The 18,703-nt window shown below is 38.6% G+C and overlaps 1 protein-coding gene across 1 annotated transcript; it reads right to left on the minus strand.

Moving 5' to 3' along the window:
• Positions 1 to 2,770: 2,770 nt before the first annotated feature.
• On the minus strand, positions 2,771 to 18,414 carry ccnd2b (cyclin D2, b). The gene is made up of 5 exons (XM_038300202.1): positions 18,006 to 18,414; positions 15,700 to 15,915; positions 10,786 to 10,945; positions 8,830 to 8,978; positions 2,771 to 5,312 (listed from the first exon to the last, which is right to left on the minus strand). Exons 1-5 carry the CDS (start codon positions 18,228 to 18,230, stop codon positions 5,148 to 5,150), a joined length of 915 nt encoding a protein of 304 aa, XP_038156130.1. The 5' UTR covers positions 18,231 to 18,414; the 3' UTR covers positions 2,771 to 5,147.
• Positions 18,415 to 18,703: the final 289 nt, after the last annotated feature.

An 18,703-nucleotide genomic window follows, 5' to 3' on the forward strand; every position in this document is an offset into this window, starting at 1 on the left:
AAAAAAATAAGAGAATAAAATCTTATTTAAAGCATTTTTTTATTATTATTTCAGCAAAATTTCAAATTCATAAATTTCCTTTTCAAAAGCCCCCATTTAAACTTTTTAAATTTTCAAAATACAAAGAATCAATACATTCCTCTTCAAACTCCAAAGCTTTAAAGACTCTTGATGCTTTAAGCTTTTTTCAAGTGCTGCTGTTGAGTGCTGTTGTGTTTATAATTCACATTTTTAGTGTAACACTGGGAAAAAAAAGTATTTTTAAAAGTTTTGTTTCTGTGTGAAACACTTTTTACACATCACACAATTTTATTAAAGAATAAACAAACATGGAAACTATATTCATTTATGTAGGCTGATCCAAACAGTATGTGTTTTGAAGACCAGGGGCCAAACCGAAGTGTGTGTATGCACACAAAAAAAATAGGCACAAGTAAGTAAGAAAGTTGCTGATGTTACTCAATAAGTGTTGGTTAGTTTAACAATCATCCCTAATAAGGTGTGTAGATGTCCTCTGTGATGACTTACTTCTCACCATCACCATTGGCCACATGCCACGTTTTGTGTGAATAGAAGCTTAATAAATTAGACCCTGGATCCTCAGGAAACAAACCGGTTGTTTGTACTGGTTGATCTGACTGGAAGGTGGGTTAGGTGTTCATTTGTTCCAATACCAGCAGTTACAAATGCATGTCACAGTAACACTTCTTTTCGTCCAACAACATGCTTAACATATTTCCAACAGCAATTAAGGACTTTTAAAAACTCTGCCAGCATGCCTGGGCCTGGCTGTTCAAACAAGATCACCTGAAGAGCAGAGGAGAACGAGAAGATAGAAAGCAGGGGCCACTGATGTAAAGCATGACTATAATCAGAAATACATAAGTTTATCTTCTATGGGAGATGGGTCAGGTGGACAAACAGGCCGACAGCATCACCATGATGATGGCATGCTGTTTCACAGCTTCCTTCCAGGCATAAAACCGGCTTCTTCTGCGTCATTCATGACCAAAAAACTTTGATGGAAATCTCATCAGTAAGGTTTGTTTAATCCTGTACATTAAATTTTGTGAGGGTGAGACAAGATAACTCCAAACTTTTCATGTCTGTTTCCCCAAACAAATGTAGATAGGAATGTCCTAATACATTTTCCGTACTGATATTGATCCAATACACACACACACATATATATATATATATATATATATATATATATATATATATATATATATATATATATATATATATATATATATATATATATATATATATATATATATATATATATATATATATATATATTTTTTTTTTTTAAGTGTGGAATGTTAAAAAGGGCTGTTCAAGTGATTTTATTAAACAAGTATGAGAACAATTGACCTGTTTATTCACAAACGGGTTACAGAAGAGGAGTGTTATCGGCCAGTTGATCTGATGATCGTTAAGCTGATTTTGGTATTGATGAGCACCTATCATTTAAGCCTCATGTTCATTGTCTAGTGAGAAAGTTGAGACTAAAATTGGGTTTTTACTTTCAAAATAAGCTGTGCTTTTCTTTTAATGTAAAAAAAAAAACGGTTGGTAGCATCCACTTTTTTAACTGTGCGGACTATGGTGATATATGATATATGCATTCATCTGCTCAATGCCTGCAGATGATTGACACAGCCTATCACGCATCATTGAGATTTATTACTAATTGTAAAGCTCGCACCCATCACTGTGAGCTGTATTCTCGTGTAGGGTGGTCTGCCTTGGCTACACCGAGGCTTTGTTATTGGTATATATTTATATATAAGGCTATTCTTGGTGCGCTTCCATCTTATGTTCACTTCTTATGAAAAAAAGTACTGGTCATTACTCTCTCCGTTCTCACGCTGTTGTCTTGTTTTCTGTCCCACGTGTCAGTACTGAGCTGGGTAAAAAGGCCTTTGCTTACTCTGCTCCCTTTACATGGAATTTGCTGCAAAATAACTTGAAACTTAGTAAATTGGTTCCTTTGAATTCTTTTAAGCTGAGAATTAGATGTTTTGTTATGGACTCCCTCACATGTCAATGTTTTAATTGAAATTTTATTGTAAGTGCATATTTAGCTTTTATGTGTGTGTCTTTGTACGTACGTAATGATGTGATGTAATTTTGATGCCTATCTTTGCCAGGTCTCCCTTGCAAAAGAGATTTTTAATCTCAATAGGTATTACCTGGTTAAATAAAGGATAAATAAATAAAAATTCGATTCTAAACTTTCTTAATTGCAGAGTCAGTCATAAAGAATTAATGCCAGTTAGACTGTAATTTAAAATGACTTTAAGCATAAAAAAAAAATGTATATTAATTTACCAGAAACACAAAATTCCATTTTGTACACTGTACAAAATGGAATTTTGTTGCATTTTGCAGCATATCTATTTTGCACTGAACCTTTCCATATTATTTGCCCTTCTGCACCATTATTATTTTTTAAACTGATTTTCCTTTTCTCCTATACTGTTTACATGATTATACACTGTGTATACAAAATTTGGTTAAGTCTGTTATCCGCAATCGGTGATCTATATTGTTCTCAAGCCCCAACTGGTTAATAATCTGAATGTTGGGAAGCTGTTATTCATAGTATATGCAAAAATTTAAAATATTACTTGAATGTTTATTTTTTTTTTATGTGTTATAAGATATAAAGTAATGTTTTAATCTTGAACCTTTTTTCAGTGCATTCTTTCTGACAGCTTTAGCACCCCCTGGTGGCCTTAAATTAGAAAGACAACCCATACCAGTGATTTTAGCCAATTTATTGAGAACAAATTGAGGTACACAAGTGGTTGCACACAGGGATAAATGGGAAAGGATTTGTATGAACCACGACAAACAATTCTAAAATTGAGTAAATGGGTACCTCAAAAACAAATGACAATGCATTTCATTGAACTGATCCAAACTTGTTCCCCTAATAATTTTTTTTTTTTTGCATGCCTATCAAAAACATGAATAAAACACACTATTGTATTTATTTGAGCTGGCACCAGACTTGAAAATTAGCCATTTGAAGGTAGGCAGGAGGCACTTTTAAATCGGTGGGATCTGTAAGGTGAATTTCTTAACATAAGGAACAACAAAAAGAAAAAAAAAAGAAAAAGAAAAAGCGAAACCCGTCAGACGAATCAGGAGTGAAGTGATTGTGAGTGATACGACGTGTGATGAGGTAAGTGTGAGATTGCCTCTCGCTGTGTCTGTCCAATTCGATTATCCTGAGATACACAAGAAGCAGCAAGAATATAGATAGAACGAAGATAGAACAAAGATTACAACGATTAAAACAATAAATGCATAAAACATGCTGATCAAAAAAAAAAAAAGGATTTCCAGTCCCGCATCAAAACTCTGCTCCCTTTTCCCTCTGGTACGTTGACAAAAGAGAAAAGCACACTTGTTACATGTACAACATATTACAATATAGCAGCACACAAGTGAATGACGATAAGGCATTTTTTTTGTGTAAGACAAAGAAAGAGAAAGCTTAATAGCAGCAAAGAATGTTGTAGATCATTTCTTTTTACTTTGGGAATCTAAAAGCATCAAACATGCTTGACTTTAAAGCACTCCTTAAAACAATTTGGCTCTTTTTGCACATTTGAAAAAGAAATTAGAGCTAATTGGAAACAGTTTAAAAGGTTTTCAAGCATTTTTGTTTATCTAGAGATATTTTTTTTATTTATTTACAAAAAAAAAAGGGCTGCCTTTAAACTGCAGTTAAAAGAAGAAATCAACACAAAATAGAGATGTAACTATTGGATCTAATGGGATGGGGCTAAATGATCTGAAAATGAAATAAATTCAAGTTTAGGATTACACAAGCAGACTTAAATCTGATTGGCTTGCCTTGGTTTACAAACTTTTACATTAGGAGGGTGATTTTTAATAAGTCTATTCACCAACTGAGGCAAAGCATTCAAGACAACATGCTTCGCCCCATGGGAATCCAGCCCAGGAAAAAAACAAATAACTTAAAAGAAAAGATAGAACAAAAACAAATGACTCCTAACTTTTCCTCGCAAACCATCCCCTTACCGAAACTTAAGGAGTGTGTTTTAAAAGTGCATCAATATCGTTCCATGTCGCCCTCTCTACAGAAGGACCAATGGTGTAATTGATAACAGGAGAAACAAAAATGAGCCATTTCTCCTCCTGTCACTCTGATTTCCTGCAAGAGAAAAATCCTGCAGAAATATAAAGCTTAAAAGAATCTTCTCAACCTCACTTTGCATTTTTTTTTGCACCCCATACTTTTAGCACACTTTTTAATCCACTTTCCACCGGCTTTCTTTTACCCTCCACTTCTAGAAACACAGCTGTTCACTCTTAGACAACTTGCAAATCCTTGTGTTTTAAAAAACTATGAACGCTAAACCCCTTCCAAACAAACTATTTTACACTTATAACCGCTCCGACAACACAACACAGGTGGCCATGGTAAATTCAGACGCCACTCCAAGGAATCAACAGCTTTTGGAAACGGCAGCTCCACAACTCAGACCTGTTTCCTTTCACATCCTTCCTCTGTGAGCAGGCACAGCCCACTCACTCACCAGCACTCCTCTGCATAAATAATAAGCAGTGCTACAGGTGCACAGTATGATAGATGGAGCAGCTAGCTACGAATCCGCTCCCCTGCTTTAATTACTGCTATGTGGATTTCCAAGTAATGGAAATTGCCAGTAAAACTAAATTGATAACTACTAACTAAAGTTGGTTAAAGAGTTATAAATGCTGGCTAAATGTACATCATTCAATATATCTCATATATTTATGCAATTTTCAAGTATGAAAAATATGTTCAGGTTGCCGTTTTGACACCTAAGGCACTATCAAGTCTGTTTCTTTTCTTAAATAGCTTGTTTCGTTACAAGTTACATGTACAAAAATAGGTGAAAATAGACCCAAACCAGGTGTGAATGGGGCAAAAAAACAAAAAGGAGAAAAACTACTAATTTCTTATTTTCTAAAAGTTCATAGATTGTCACGCCATCGCTGAAGGGGGGTATTTTAAAATTGATACTGGCAGCTCATGCCCCCCTCTCTCCTCCCAGCCTCATGCTCCTGTCAGTTCATTGGTAAGCAGGCACGCGTTGGCCGAGTCAGGCGGCGATGGGAGCTCATAAGTTGACATCACGCACGTCCGTGGGGGTGCTGGACTGATCCTGCTGCTCCCTTGACTTGTTGCCGCCGCTGATGCCGGTCTCTGGCCCGTACTGCTGGCCCTGCTGCAGGCTGGAGGCCAGCACACGCTCGATTTGCTCCTGACACGCCCTCAAACAGTCCTGCAACAAAAGGGTCAAATGCGGTTACACATGCATGCCTCCAAGAAACGTTCCTAAATCTCCGGGCTAATTAAACACTTGCGGTGCGGTGACTCACAAAGTGTTTCCACATTTTTTCACATTAAAACCAATAACATCCATGAGAAACCAATCAGCAACAAGCATCATTCAAATGATGAAATTGCTCATTTTTTATTTGTTTAGATTAAATGTGACCTGGGCTCTAAAAAGGAATAAAATCCAAGAGTAAAAAGCTGTAGAGGGCAGGATCATGTAATTTTGTTCGGTGACAGCCTTAGAGGGTCATTAGAGAAAATTAGTGGTCAAACAGGATCATGGGCATGGAACAAAGAATACCGTTTGTGGATAAAGAATTCAGGTTAGGTTATAAAAAACGTTCAAAGCTTTAAACATCACAGAGAGGTCTCTTTAATCCAGCTGAACACGGGAAGAGCTCAACAGAACCACAAACCTACCAAATCAAGTCTGTTCATCTAAACCAAAAGGCTGGGAAAGAAACGGCCGACAAGACATGAGAACTTTAGATGCCTTTATGGAGGAGATGAACGGAAAAAAACGGTTGCTTTAAGCCAGTTTCTGTGTTCAAACAACAACAGGATCTCTGCTGTGCTACATAGTGGTTATTAGGGGTGTAAATCACATCCATCATCGCGATTCGATCCAGTTTCGATTTCCTGACCCAACGATTCGATTATTTTTGATACTCAAGAATACACCACGATAAGATTCAAATAATTGGTTCTTTTTTTTTTTTTTTTACACCTTATAGTCTAGACAATGTTTCAAATTTGAAATAAATCAAAGAAAGCTGTAATATCGTTATGCATTTTTGTTTTTAGAAACAGCAAATAACAGAAGTAGAAAAAGTTGCACTCCATCTATTCCTATTAAAACCTCATTCACTGAAAAAAAATAATACCCCTGCGTTATAGATTCTGAAAGGCTTTGCATCAAAAAATACTGCACAAAATCAGTGCAATGAGTGCAATGCAATACCTGGGCTCCAGACGTCCCGCCCCCTCCACAGACGCTCCGCTGCTCCTCTCCCAAATTGTAGCAGTGCCGCAGACAGGAGGCCGGCTTGTTTTGTTTTTATGACCGAAATCGCGGAAAACAAACCAGGAAGTTTGACCCGCTAGAAGAGCGAGGTGCACGAGAACGCTGGGACCCTTTTTCCACCTGGATCTCTGCTCTTTTTGGCCCTCATGTCCCTCCGTCGTTGGACTAAACTCGCCCCCACTTCCTCGCCGCCTCGGCCGTATCTAGACTCACAGCGTGTAGCACAGACCACGCTTCAATATTGAGCAAAAATCAAAAATGTCTGTGTCAAGCTCACTGCAACACACTGCTGTAAGAGTATAACCAGGAAACGGGGTAGGAGGGCAAAATAGGTTTAGCGCCACCGCAGCACGGGAGGAGAATTACGCCCAGGAGCAAATGGATAAAAATACACTGGAGAAAAAAAACAAAAAAAACATGAATCCATACTCTTGCGGACGTATCGATGCATCGGAACGTCGGCTGTTGGATCGATACAAAACGATTTTTATTTACACCCCTAGTGGTGGCAGCATAATGCTGCGGGATGCTGCTTTAAATACAAGCCAATCATGTGAGACGAGCTGAACAAACACAAACAGACTGAGGCAAAAACACAAGACCAAAGCTACAATGAGCATCATGATGTGTTTGAACGGCCTAGTCAAAGTCCATCACTAAACCTAAATGTCACAGACATGCTTCTAAGGTTGGAAATGAAATACCCTTAAAGTCTCCCCTCTAAATGCATCTAAAATTAAATAAAATGCACACAACACCTTTTAGATTATTCATAAACAATTAGTAATTGTCTCTTACACTCCAGGATTACACAAAACCCAATTTCAGTCTGTAAGATAAAATAACATAAAGAGAAAAAGAAAAGGGAGATTATCAAGTAAAAAAATGAAGGAAAAAAGAATTTAAGTAAAAAAAAAAGAAAAAACGTACTAGAGTTAGTTTTGTAGATATCTGAGGAAACATGAAGATGATTAAAGACGAACTGGAGGCGCTCGTTCTGCACACCTTTTGCTCCATTTGTCATGCAGACTGTTAAACTTTTTTAATCACATGCTTGGCATACCGGAGGGGAATTATATGTCTTGATGTAGGTGGTCCCGCCTGCATTTTGAGCAGAACAAAGAGTACCAGTGCGCTCCCAACACCAACAACAGAGTAGCAAAGCGGGAACAGGAATCCTCTCCCAGGCTGGATGCATGTTCATGCGGGCCAAGGGTCCCAGGAGGCAAGTCGCGGGTCCTGAAAGGGCTCTGGGGTCCGTCAGGCAACAGATAAGCAGACCTAAACCTATGCATACCCTTCCTCCAACAAAAAATGTTTGGGCTCAGAGCACGGACAATCTCACATAGAGGCCAAGAGGAAATGGCTTTGACCTACTGCACCCTGACCCCTCTGAGTTTCAGCCTAAAACATAACACAGGACAGTGGGACCGGATGTTTTTGGAAAGAGGATCCTTTCTCCATCCTCCACCCTCCCCCAGCAGGTCTGTGCTGAAGATGTGGGAGGTCTGCCTCCCTGAGCCGAATGCAGAACCCTTAAAGAATGAGCCAAAGCTCGCAAAAAAAAAAAAAAAAAAAGAAAGAAAGAAAAAAGGCCGACATTCCTTTAAAATGTAGGAATAATTGGAACCTGATGGGCTGCAGTCAGGGGATCTTGTTATGACGGCCATGTTGGGGGGCCCACGTAACCATAGTAACCCAACCACAAACTGGGAGGCTGTGTTTGTGTTGATTTTAACATTGTTTAGAGCTAAATATTGTTAAAAGAAAACAATCCGAGTGATATATGTGGGACTACATATTCAATTAAACTTCTACTTGCATTCCTTAAAGGTCAGGTCTGCCCCATTATTAAATTTATTTAGTAAGAGCAGTAGAGAGCCCAAAATGTCTCTGAATCTCAGATGAGAGGAGGACTTAATTACAGACTCCATTTTCCAAACTTCTTGCTTCTTTTTGACCCGTTTTCAAGCATGAATACAAAAGTCTGCTTAATTTCTGCAGCAGTCAGGCTTTAAATGGACAAAGATGGAGGGAGGAAAAGTCAAACGGTGTGAGAAAGCAGTGAAGATGTCACCTTCACCAATGAGCTAAAAAGCAGCTGATGTTTTTATTTATGCAGATATGACAGTTTGGAGAACATGGACTGAGAGCCTCTTCCTCCACCAGGAGGGGTCCACAGCTAAAGCAGGAGGCATGCACAGAAACTGCATGTGTCCCGCCACAAGAATGTGGGCTCTGAGTTTTAAGAAGACATTCCCCCCTAGCTACCCAACCAAGAACCAAAAGGCTCTCTCCCTCCTTCGCTCCACGAAGAGCAAATAGCTTCAGTCTGCTGCGAACAAAGTCGTCAGCGTTGTTTACAGAGGAGCGCTTTACACAGCTTGCGTGCGATATTGCAATCCTGGCTGAGAAGCGTTTCGGTGCAACCACTCACAACTTCAGTGTTGGTGATCTTAGCCAGCAGGTTCGTCAGGTTGTCTCGATTCAGCCTCTGGTCACTGTGGTCCAGCTGCAGTCCGCAGATGGCAGCTGCCATGCTGCCGGTGGCGATCATGGAGGGAGGGTTCATGGCGAGGCGGTCATCTGCCGAACGAAGACAACGAAAGAGGCGGTTCAAAGAGCAGGAGTGACAGCATCTGTCTGTGCACGGCAGGTGGAAATAGCTGAACCGTCTCCGGTCCGTACGCTGCCAGGCAATCCAGATTTTATTTTTTTTTTTTCCCACAGTCTGGATCTGAAAAGACGTAGCTACAACAAACCTGTGTGGGTTTTCCCTCCTCAGAAACCTCAGCTCTGATTGCAAAAGCAGAGCAGGAAATTTCTCCCACTCGCTGCGCAATGAGCTACAGGCACAACTCTCCCGAGTCCACATGTGAGTCTGAGAATCTTCAGCTACAGGCGGACCTGGATGGATGAAGTGCAATCCCTCCTCAGCTTATTCAAACCTAAAACTATTTGAGGTTTCTCTTATGCAATCCTGACCCTCCTGGCTCAGTACTCCTCCTATTAGAGGACATTAGTGTTTTTTAAACAAAAAAAACAAAAACAATGTATGCTTTTCCTTTCACTTCAAGGATACTTTTTAATAAATCTGTCCAAAAAAGGACATTAGAGCTCCTGCAACATGAGTTAAACGGGTCGGAAGGGGTGTGAATACTTGTGCAAGCCTCTGTAACAGCGGTTCCTTCCACATCTTATTGCTGCATACAGACAATCTGACTTTTATGTCAGCAGGTCCGTACTTCTCTACTTCTTGTTTGGCGTCAAAACATTTTTCTGTCCATGAAAAGTGAAAATATAAAGAAAATATTGGAAGTTTAACACAAGCAAAGTACCTGCAGCAAAGCAAGGAAACAATCAAAGTTCCTCTGCAGCCGTGGTGGGATGATAGCTTTAATTAAACCCTTCTACAACCATCCTGTCCTCAAGGGACCAGCTGTCCGTATAGGAGGAGCTCCGCCGATATAAGAATAACATCTCCACTCTGTATAAAACTCCAAACATTTACATTACAGCTAAACCGCAGCAGGCTTCCCCTTTTTTTTACCCTCGCTGCGGCTGCTTCATGCTTTGATATGAGCAGCTGCTTATGAATAGCAGAAGCAACCGCCGAAACACACCCAAATGCAAAAAGAAGTGTCACAAAACTGTGCAGAGAATCAAGCTGGGAATGAAGCTTGTTACAGCGACATGCGTCTGCTCCGACTGCCCTGATCCGACCACGCTGATGCCTGTGGGATTTTAATTGCACAGAAGTCACCTTCCTGTTTTGTTTCCTTCATTGAAATTAGCAGGAGAGCCGTCCTGTGACAGACTCCTACATATTATGTCTGCTGGACAATCATGTGGCAGCATTTCTGTCCAGGATATGAAAATATTAGAGGGATTCCTAGTATAGGCAAAGGAATCCCTTGAAAACATAAAGGAAAGGCCTGAGGGGACAAGCTCCCCCTTAGCTTTCAGTTTATTTTGGACATGAGGCCAGGATGGGAGGAGGAAGGAAGATCAGCCTGACTCTAAACCTTGAAGCTTCCCCGACAACAAACAATAAAGGACGACCAGCGCAGGAGCAGCTCTACATTACAGTACAGTAGAATAATTAACAGTTAGCGCTACTAATCCAGAGACATCAGATAAAAGATTCGTGGAAAAAAACATGGCAGAGTGCTTTAAATGCTTTAAATGGCTGTGAAGAAGTGATTGAGGGGGTTTTCTAGAGAGACGAGGAAGATGAATCAGCCTGCAGAGACGAAAGTCGTCACAGATGACTCAGTCTGGGGGAATGTTCACATGTGTGGGAATATTTGGTCGAAGGAGGAATGAAAAAGCAGCAAACTGAACCTGCAAAACAAAAAATGTGCAATAAAAGGCAAAGGAGCAGATTTTTTACCTGTGGCACAGAGGGCGATGAATGTCAGCGTGTGTTTACGGACCATCGCCTGCTTGTCTTTGGGAAGGGGCAGCCGGCGCATGATGTGCTCTATAAAGTCATTGGGGATGACTGAGGCCATGTTCCACTTCAATTTCCCCAGGACAACCAGTTCCCAATCCTAAAGCATTAAAGAAAAAACACAAGTCTGTTTGTTAAAAACTGTGATTCTAGACAAAAAAAAAAACACCCATGTACTGCCATGACTTCATCTGCCATAAAAAAGATCACAGCTGCTCTTTATTCCCAGAGGAAACGACTCCGTAAGAAGAGTAACTTTTCTTCAGTTTATATCTCCTCACTGTATCTTATTATCTACATGCCTTTCTCATTCCCAGCATCCTTTGTGTTCATATCGCCAGCATGTGACAAGCTTTGCCCTCTTCAGAGGCCCTGCCAATAGACGGCAACCCTCCTAGCTTCCTGTCACAAGCCTCAAACAGCTACAAGTTCACACTGCACAAGCAACAGTCAGCCTTTGTAGAAAGCAAAACAGGTCTTTGCATTTTCACCTTTTAATTTCCTGTGTTTCCATATCATTGCAGTCATAGCTGCAGTTAGTTATCTACTAATCATCTCTTGTTATACCTTCGGTATCAAGTCAATAAAAGGCTAGTTATTAACGAGGATCTTCACATTTCTTCACATTAATGACAACCTTTGTATTAAATCGTTGTATGTGATCTATTTTTGCCATTGACTTTAAATAAAAAACACATCGATTTGAATGGACTTTCAATCAATGATTTATATCTTTACTCTTTAACTGGAGTGGATCTGATATCTTACACCAAACGGAAATTGCGTATTATGAAGGAAAAGCATTGAGCTTGGTACAAAAAGCAAGCTTCATCTACATGCATCGCCCAAACGGCAACCTAGTCAGATTTTATATGCAGGTAAAGTCATGCTTTAGGACCAATTCACAGTTTCAAGCTGCCTTAAACATCGAGCCATTGTTTTAGGCTACAGATTCAAAAGCTTAAATTTAATGACAGATTGTGACTTTTTGAAATTTCTACACCAGCTGCTAACTGCTTGCATTCATAGGCTTTCAGACGAATGGCACTCTGATGGCATAGTATATTCCATTTCTTTGTTGGTAAACAAGCAGATTCATATTTAACATAACATGTCATTATAGGTAAGATGACACAAAGCGACTTCCAGGTGAGGTAAAAAAATGTATAAAATGTTTCAATCCAAAAAGGATAAGAGATGAGCAGAGCTTGTGGTAGAATAAGGGCGCTTGGGATGACCACTGCCAGCAGAGGGCGACGATGTGCATCTCTGCTGAACCCGCCTGATGCAAGAATTGCTTCCATGCTTGAAAATGACAAGGTAAACACTCAGTATGACCGCTTTGTTAATTTTAACAAACTTTTATGTTTTGGTGTAGGTGGGGTACGTTATTGACCCCTTTATCACACAGACCAACCTAATCGTCTTTCCTTAAAAAAAAATCTGTTTTTTGCCTTCATTTCTTATTTTTCCATGGTGTCACAAATGCAAAAACAAAACAAAAAAGCACTAATAATTTATTTGAACGTTTAGATTAAACTGTTTCATTTATTGATCCATAACCTGCACAGTTCTCAAATCGGTTAAAATTAGATTTTTATCAATTTCAGGCCTGTTTCTCCTAAAGTCTAAGACTCTCCACATCTAACACAGAGGATGAAAATGTATATAATTCTATTTCTTTGCACAGACAAAAAGGTGATCAAAATTAATCAGTTAGGAAAAACCTGTGGTCTCAAAGTTTAATTGGAGAGGCAGAAACATCTCATCTATTGTAATAAAGATAAAGTTGGCTGGCTAATATCAGTCCATAAATAATCCCAGGTTTAAGGTAATGGCAAGTCTGAGCTTAGAGCTATCCAGTCCTAGCCTTGTGAGACCATCCTGATCTCGCGAGCTTTCAAGGTTTCACTCGCAGATCAGTCTGGAGACTCTCCATTAAAGAAAATTTGGAGCCGTTCACCAAACGAACGTCCAATCAGCGTTGGCTTTGAGGCGGGTTGAGGTGTGACGCAACGAGAAGAGCGACAGTTCGGTCTAAAGAACATGGCAGCTTCAGCCGATGAAACTAGCGTTAGCGTGGCTATCGAGCAAGTTTTATCGGAATTACAGAGTATTTCTTCACTGAAAGAAGAGCAAAACACTGCTCTGGAGGCTGATCTATCAATTGTCTCCTCTTTGTCGTCGCTCTGTTAGTACGTCATATGCTTCGTTGATCTGATTGGTTTATTTGGCCCGTCTATCGCCAACATAGGCCAATCAGCTAACCAGTATTTTCGCCCCTTCCCAAAATTACTTCAACGGAAGGTTTCCAGATGGATATGCGGACCAAATCCATCTGGCGGAGTCAGGTTAATCCAGTCCTGGAGGGCTATCATTCGGAGAGTTTTAGAAGAATCTCCTTTCAAACACAACTTCATGCAAAGGCTGAATTTCCTCAGTATGTCTTTCCGGAAACCAGCCACTCATTTGGTTAAGAAGTGTTGGAGGAGGGATGCATCTAAAACGTAATAGGGTGGTGGCTCTCCTGGGCTGGATTATACTACAAACAAGATGGCAGCATGTCCATCCTTTACATGGTGTCTGCTCTTCTTTGGTCTTTAAATTAAATCTATTTAAATTTTTCTTCCAACCTATCATTATGCCTTAGAAGGTTAAAAATAGAACATTTTAAAAAAAATCAATGACTTTCTGAGGATGTTTTGGATCACATTGGGTTCCTAACATTCTCTACTTTTCATGACTTTGGAGAGTTGTAGATAATCTTTTTTTTGTGTGTTCCAAGGTGAGCACACCTGCTAAGATGCTAAACCAGGACGTTACTCCTGAAACCACTTGTACTTTGACTATTGAACAATCTGTACAACCAAAATATTAGCTGGCATTCGATGTTAATCCTTCACCCTGAACCCGTTATCCCTGCACAGATTTAGGAGATGCTGCTTGGTGTCATGATCCCTGTTGCCCTCTAACCAGAGTCTGAAAAAAAACAACCTGCTGGTTGCCGCTCTGTGACGCTCTTTATGCAAATATCTGGATTCATCTGCAGCTGCTAAGTCTAAAAAGTGAAACCCAACTTGTATCACTTTGAACTGCTGGCTATAAATGTTCAAACCTAGTAAATCTACAACCATGATGGTGATCTGTATTTGTGTTCCCAAGTTGTCAAGCATTCATTACCCAAGTTCCCATATCAAGCTATACTAAGGTATTAAAGATTTACAGTTTTACAAGCAGTTATCCATCATCTGACCTCTGCAGCTATACGGAACAGAGTCCCGTACCCCTCCCCCTTCCTGTGGATGTGCAATCATGGTCGGCTGCAGACTGACCTGTTCATCCACTATTAGCAGCTTTATTAACTCAAAAGTACACTTTGTTTAACAAATGTTTTCCCCCTAAATCTATGCCAACAAAAAAAAAAAAAAAAACACAATATAGAATATCTGTTTGTTGAAAATAAATGCTACTAAATCCTATTTAATATTTAAAAATCAAAAAAAAAAAAACCAAAACAGATAGGTTGCAGTGTTTGTAATGAAGGACATTATACCTTTAAATTTTCCCCACATCACATTCTTAAATCTTTGATTTCAAAACCAATATGGCTGCTGTGCTCATAGAGCACGGTGAGAGATGCAAGAGAAAGTGTTTCACACGTTTATAATTCATAATAATGAAACTTAAATTGTATTTATGGTTTTCTTTTGGCTATAGATTCAATATATCATTTGTTTTTTATAAAGAGGTGCGGTGATATAGGAGTTAACTTAAAACTGATGCATTTCAATGCTGGAAATTTAAATTTCCCATTACCGGTAAATTAGCTCTGAGTGCAATACACCATCATAAGACAGGAGAAGCTGTGTGATTGTCTTGATGAAGATTTGTAATGTTTAAATGCTGTTTAAAAAAGAAAAGAAAAAAAAGAGAAAAGGTCCCGTCTATTGGTTTTAGTAGTTCTAAAGGCTAAAAGTAGACAAACATCTTCAGAACATCCTAATCCAGGATGGCTAATTAGCAGCACAAGAAATCCAAAAAGAAAAACATTTTAATCTAATTTAGTAAAATCTGAAATATATTTAAAAACAAACTGCACAGCTAAATCCAGACAAAACTATTCAACATTTAAACATGGTGACATAAAAAAAAACAAAAAAAACAGATGACTGTAACTTCTCATTTCCTCTACGGTAAAGCTAATCCCCTACAATGCAAACGTAGTGAGCATTGAAACCCCAACACCAGTTAGGGACCGTCCCCCACCGGCTTTCTACCAAAAAGGCCTTTATCATCTCGGACGCCGGTAACCAGTCACACTTGCTTGGGTTTCCTGTGCATAACCCAAATCTTACGAGCTTATGTTAAAAGGAAGATCATTGATAGTAAGATGAGAAGTGAAGATCGTCTGCTCACTTCCTGAATACTGAAAACAGTCCTGACAACCTTTGCTTTAATCTGTCCTGTTTTAAAGGCCGTAACATGTTAAACATCCAACAATTTATATTTCCTGATGATTAATAATGCACAAAAGATTGAAAATACTCACCTCTTAGCATTCCTCATGCTAAAACTAAACGGGAAACAGCTGAAACCCTGATAAATAATGATATCTCTATCTTGTACTGCATTGTTAGCACTAGATGGCATCACAAACCCCTGCAGTCCACGTGAACCCAAAGCACAGACGTGGCTGTGTTGTTGCACAGTTTCGCTTGTGATGAAAATTGGATACTTCCTGTGAGACTAATTCAGCTATTAGCATTATAAAATCCTCCAAAAAAAGAATGTGACGCAGCATTTTCAAAGGCTCACATGAATGCATGAATGACTGAAGGAAACCTTGGTTCTTACCAGCAGCTCTCGTGGTGTGATGGAGTTGTCTGTGTAAACGCAGAGCTTCTCTGCTGATAGAGGCCTGCAGTCCTTCAGCTTGGCAGCCAGGAAGATGCACACAGCACCCAAAAGCTGCAAATAGTTTTTTCTTGTGGGCATGGTTGCTAAAAATCTGTCCAAATAATTAATGGCTAAAGGGAAGACATCTTGGTTGGTGTTTTCCTCCTCACAAACCTGCATAACAGACATTTAATAGAGAAAAAGATCCATTTGTTTAATCTAAAAGGAAAGTTCATTAACAAGCTTTTAAATTCTTAGAAAAAGACGTTAAAAGCTTGGTTGATTTTTTATTTTTTTTAATTGCACAAAATAAACCGTAGAGAAGTTTAACACAGTGGTTCACATGTTTAGAAAATGTTTCCCTAAAAATTTCCAGGGGAAAACGTCTCCATTGTTACTGGTCTACTGGGTCAGCTGAACTAGTTTTCTATAAGTTGCTTATAGTTCAGGTATGGCAAATGAGCTGAAAAATTACCAAGAAGTCACATGTCATGGTTTACATTTATATTCATTAAAAGGAATTATTTTTCAAAGAACTAACATAAAAGTGAGCTGTTAATGTGGTTGACAGTCCATCATTCACATTCCTCAAAACAACATTTCAGTTTTGCTAATAGAATTAACTGGTCCTCCCTTTAAATACTTCAGGTTAAGCTTGTCTGAGATGCAGCTTTCGTTTTAATGACATTAAGCCTTTCATCAGATTCCCCGCCAACATATTTCCAACGTCTTCCTAATGCTAAAGTTTGGTAATATTGTTGAGTTCAATTTCCTGATTGGTCAGTTACTGGAGCCTCAGATATCCAAATTTAGACTTATGCAACAAAATGTGGTTAGTCTAAATTATAGAAGTGAAGCTTATTTTAATAATTATTTAATTAGGGTGTAATTACGCTGACAACCACCAGGGGCAGACTAAGTTATTGGTAAATAAACGTTTACAACTTGAATGTTCAAAGAAATGGGGACACGTGACTTGGCCTCTTTAAATATTCACGACTAATATATTAATGACTTATAATTCAAGGCACTTTGCAGAAGATTCGTAATTTCTTTGAAAAAGAATGGCTAAGGTTTATTTTCCATTATCTAGGAAATAATCTAAATACTGCCTTCTGAAAAAATAATATACATTAAATTACACATAAAAAAAAACAGGCTAACTTCCAGAATTTGTTACCAAACAAACAGAATGTAGATTTTTTGAACTTCAAAAAATAATGACAAGTTATTGATGAGCTTGGATAAAGTCTATTTGTTTTCTTTTAAGATATTTCGATATGCATCGTGGGTTTTTATCTTGAAAGAGTACGCAGTGACGTCATGAGGTGCAGGCTGATAGTGAAAGTTGTGTCGCAGTGAATCTGGTGAATGCAAGGTTTTTAAAGTTAGAAAATAATTATAAAAAAATAAAAATATGATTATTCGTTTTTACCACTAAAGAAAATATAGAAAATGGGTCAAATTTCGATGTAGTTCTGCATTTCAAAACTAAATAACTTGTTTAATTTTAGAGCGTTAAATGCATCAAAACGTGTTTGCTCTTTAGAGAAAAAAAGCAGGCCTAGGTGGCTTTGTGAGCAGGGACATAGTTTCTTTCCCTTTTAGTGCCTTTTATTGGCTTATTTTTTTGCACCAATTCACTGAATGAAAAGCAAAAGAATTAAGCAAATGATCTAAGTAGGAAGTCCTTCTGCAACTCCCTTCTCGTTTTTTCTAATCCTCTTCCTCGTTGGCGATTGATTCATTAATGAAAGTTATTCGAAACTTTTTTAGATGCATATAAACTGCCTCATAAAACACTTTGCAAAAGTAGCATGTGATGAAATGTTAATACTTTGTAGATATTTGTATTCACTAAAAAGAGAGCGCCTCTGTCTGCTTCTGGTTTCAAAGCTGAGTCGCTTTTTCAAAAATCTGTAAAAATTAGTAAAAAATTAAAAATCCCAAATTTTCGACTATGTAAATTAAGACAAACTTGTTAGATATCGTCTGATCACGTTTTGAAGCAAATCAGACATACAGATTGGCTTTAAATTGATGTAAATAAATGGCTAAGCACATTGAGGCAGATTTTTCTCCTGGGTGGAATTTCCGACTCCCCCACGCCTTTGGTGAGTCACTCTCATTCAATTGTAAAATAGGTTAACAACCAGAACAGCTTTTCTTTGAACTTATCCCTCAGTTAAAACCACTTTTAGCATAAATATAAAACATGCAAACAAACGGGACAGAAGTTAAGCAGGCAGAACTTTCCTACAAACCTCATGCATCCAGTCTGCAACCATTTTTCTCATATAAGGCTGAATGTCCTTCTGGACCCGCTGGAAATACGAACACTGAGGTAAAAAACTCTCCTCGATAGTTAATAAACTCTGCAGCACTCTGTCATCATAGAGGATGTTTGGGTCAGGCTTGGCTTTCACGGCTGTGTCCGACTCCATGCAATACAACCCCATGACCAGGGCTCCCTTCTCTTCTTCCCCCATTTCTCTAAACTTTTTTCTAACTAAAGTTATACAAATAATATATATATATATATAAATAAATATCACAATGACTTCACCAGCCAACTGGAGGAGTAAAAGTCCCCGAGACGAAGCATGAGGCTGAGGCAACGAGGTTCACTCCCGACCTGCTGCCTCTCGGGTCTGCTCCTTCCTCTAGGCAGCTGAGGCAGCTAACTACGACACAACATCCGGCATCTTCAAAATAAAAGCCCCGGCATTTAAAGTATTGTGTTTGATCATACAATAGAAAATAAAAGAATTAAATAGAAACAGACACACACATACAAGCGCAAAAGAATAGGGGTTCACAATTAATTTAAAATATGAAAGAGCAAAAATATTTCAATATAACCATGTTAAATTAAGGTCAAAATGTATATTTAATAAAACATTAATCCACCAACACATATGGGTAAATAAAATTAACAATGTAATAATAAGGAATAATAAAA

Source organism: Cyprinodon tularosa, unplaced genomic scaffold (assembly GCF_016077235.1).
Source record: "Cyprinodon tularosa strain WSP-4 unplaced genomic scaffold, ASM1607723v1 ctg442, whole genome shotgun sequence".
NCBI classification, from domain to species: domain Eukaryota; kingdom Metazoa; phylum Chordata; class Actinopteri; order Cyprinodontiformes; family Cyprinodontidae; genus Cyprinodon; species Cyprinodon tularosa.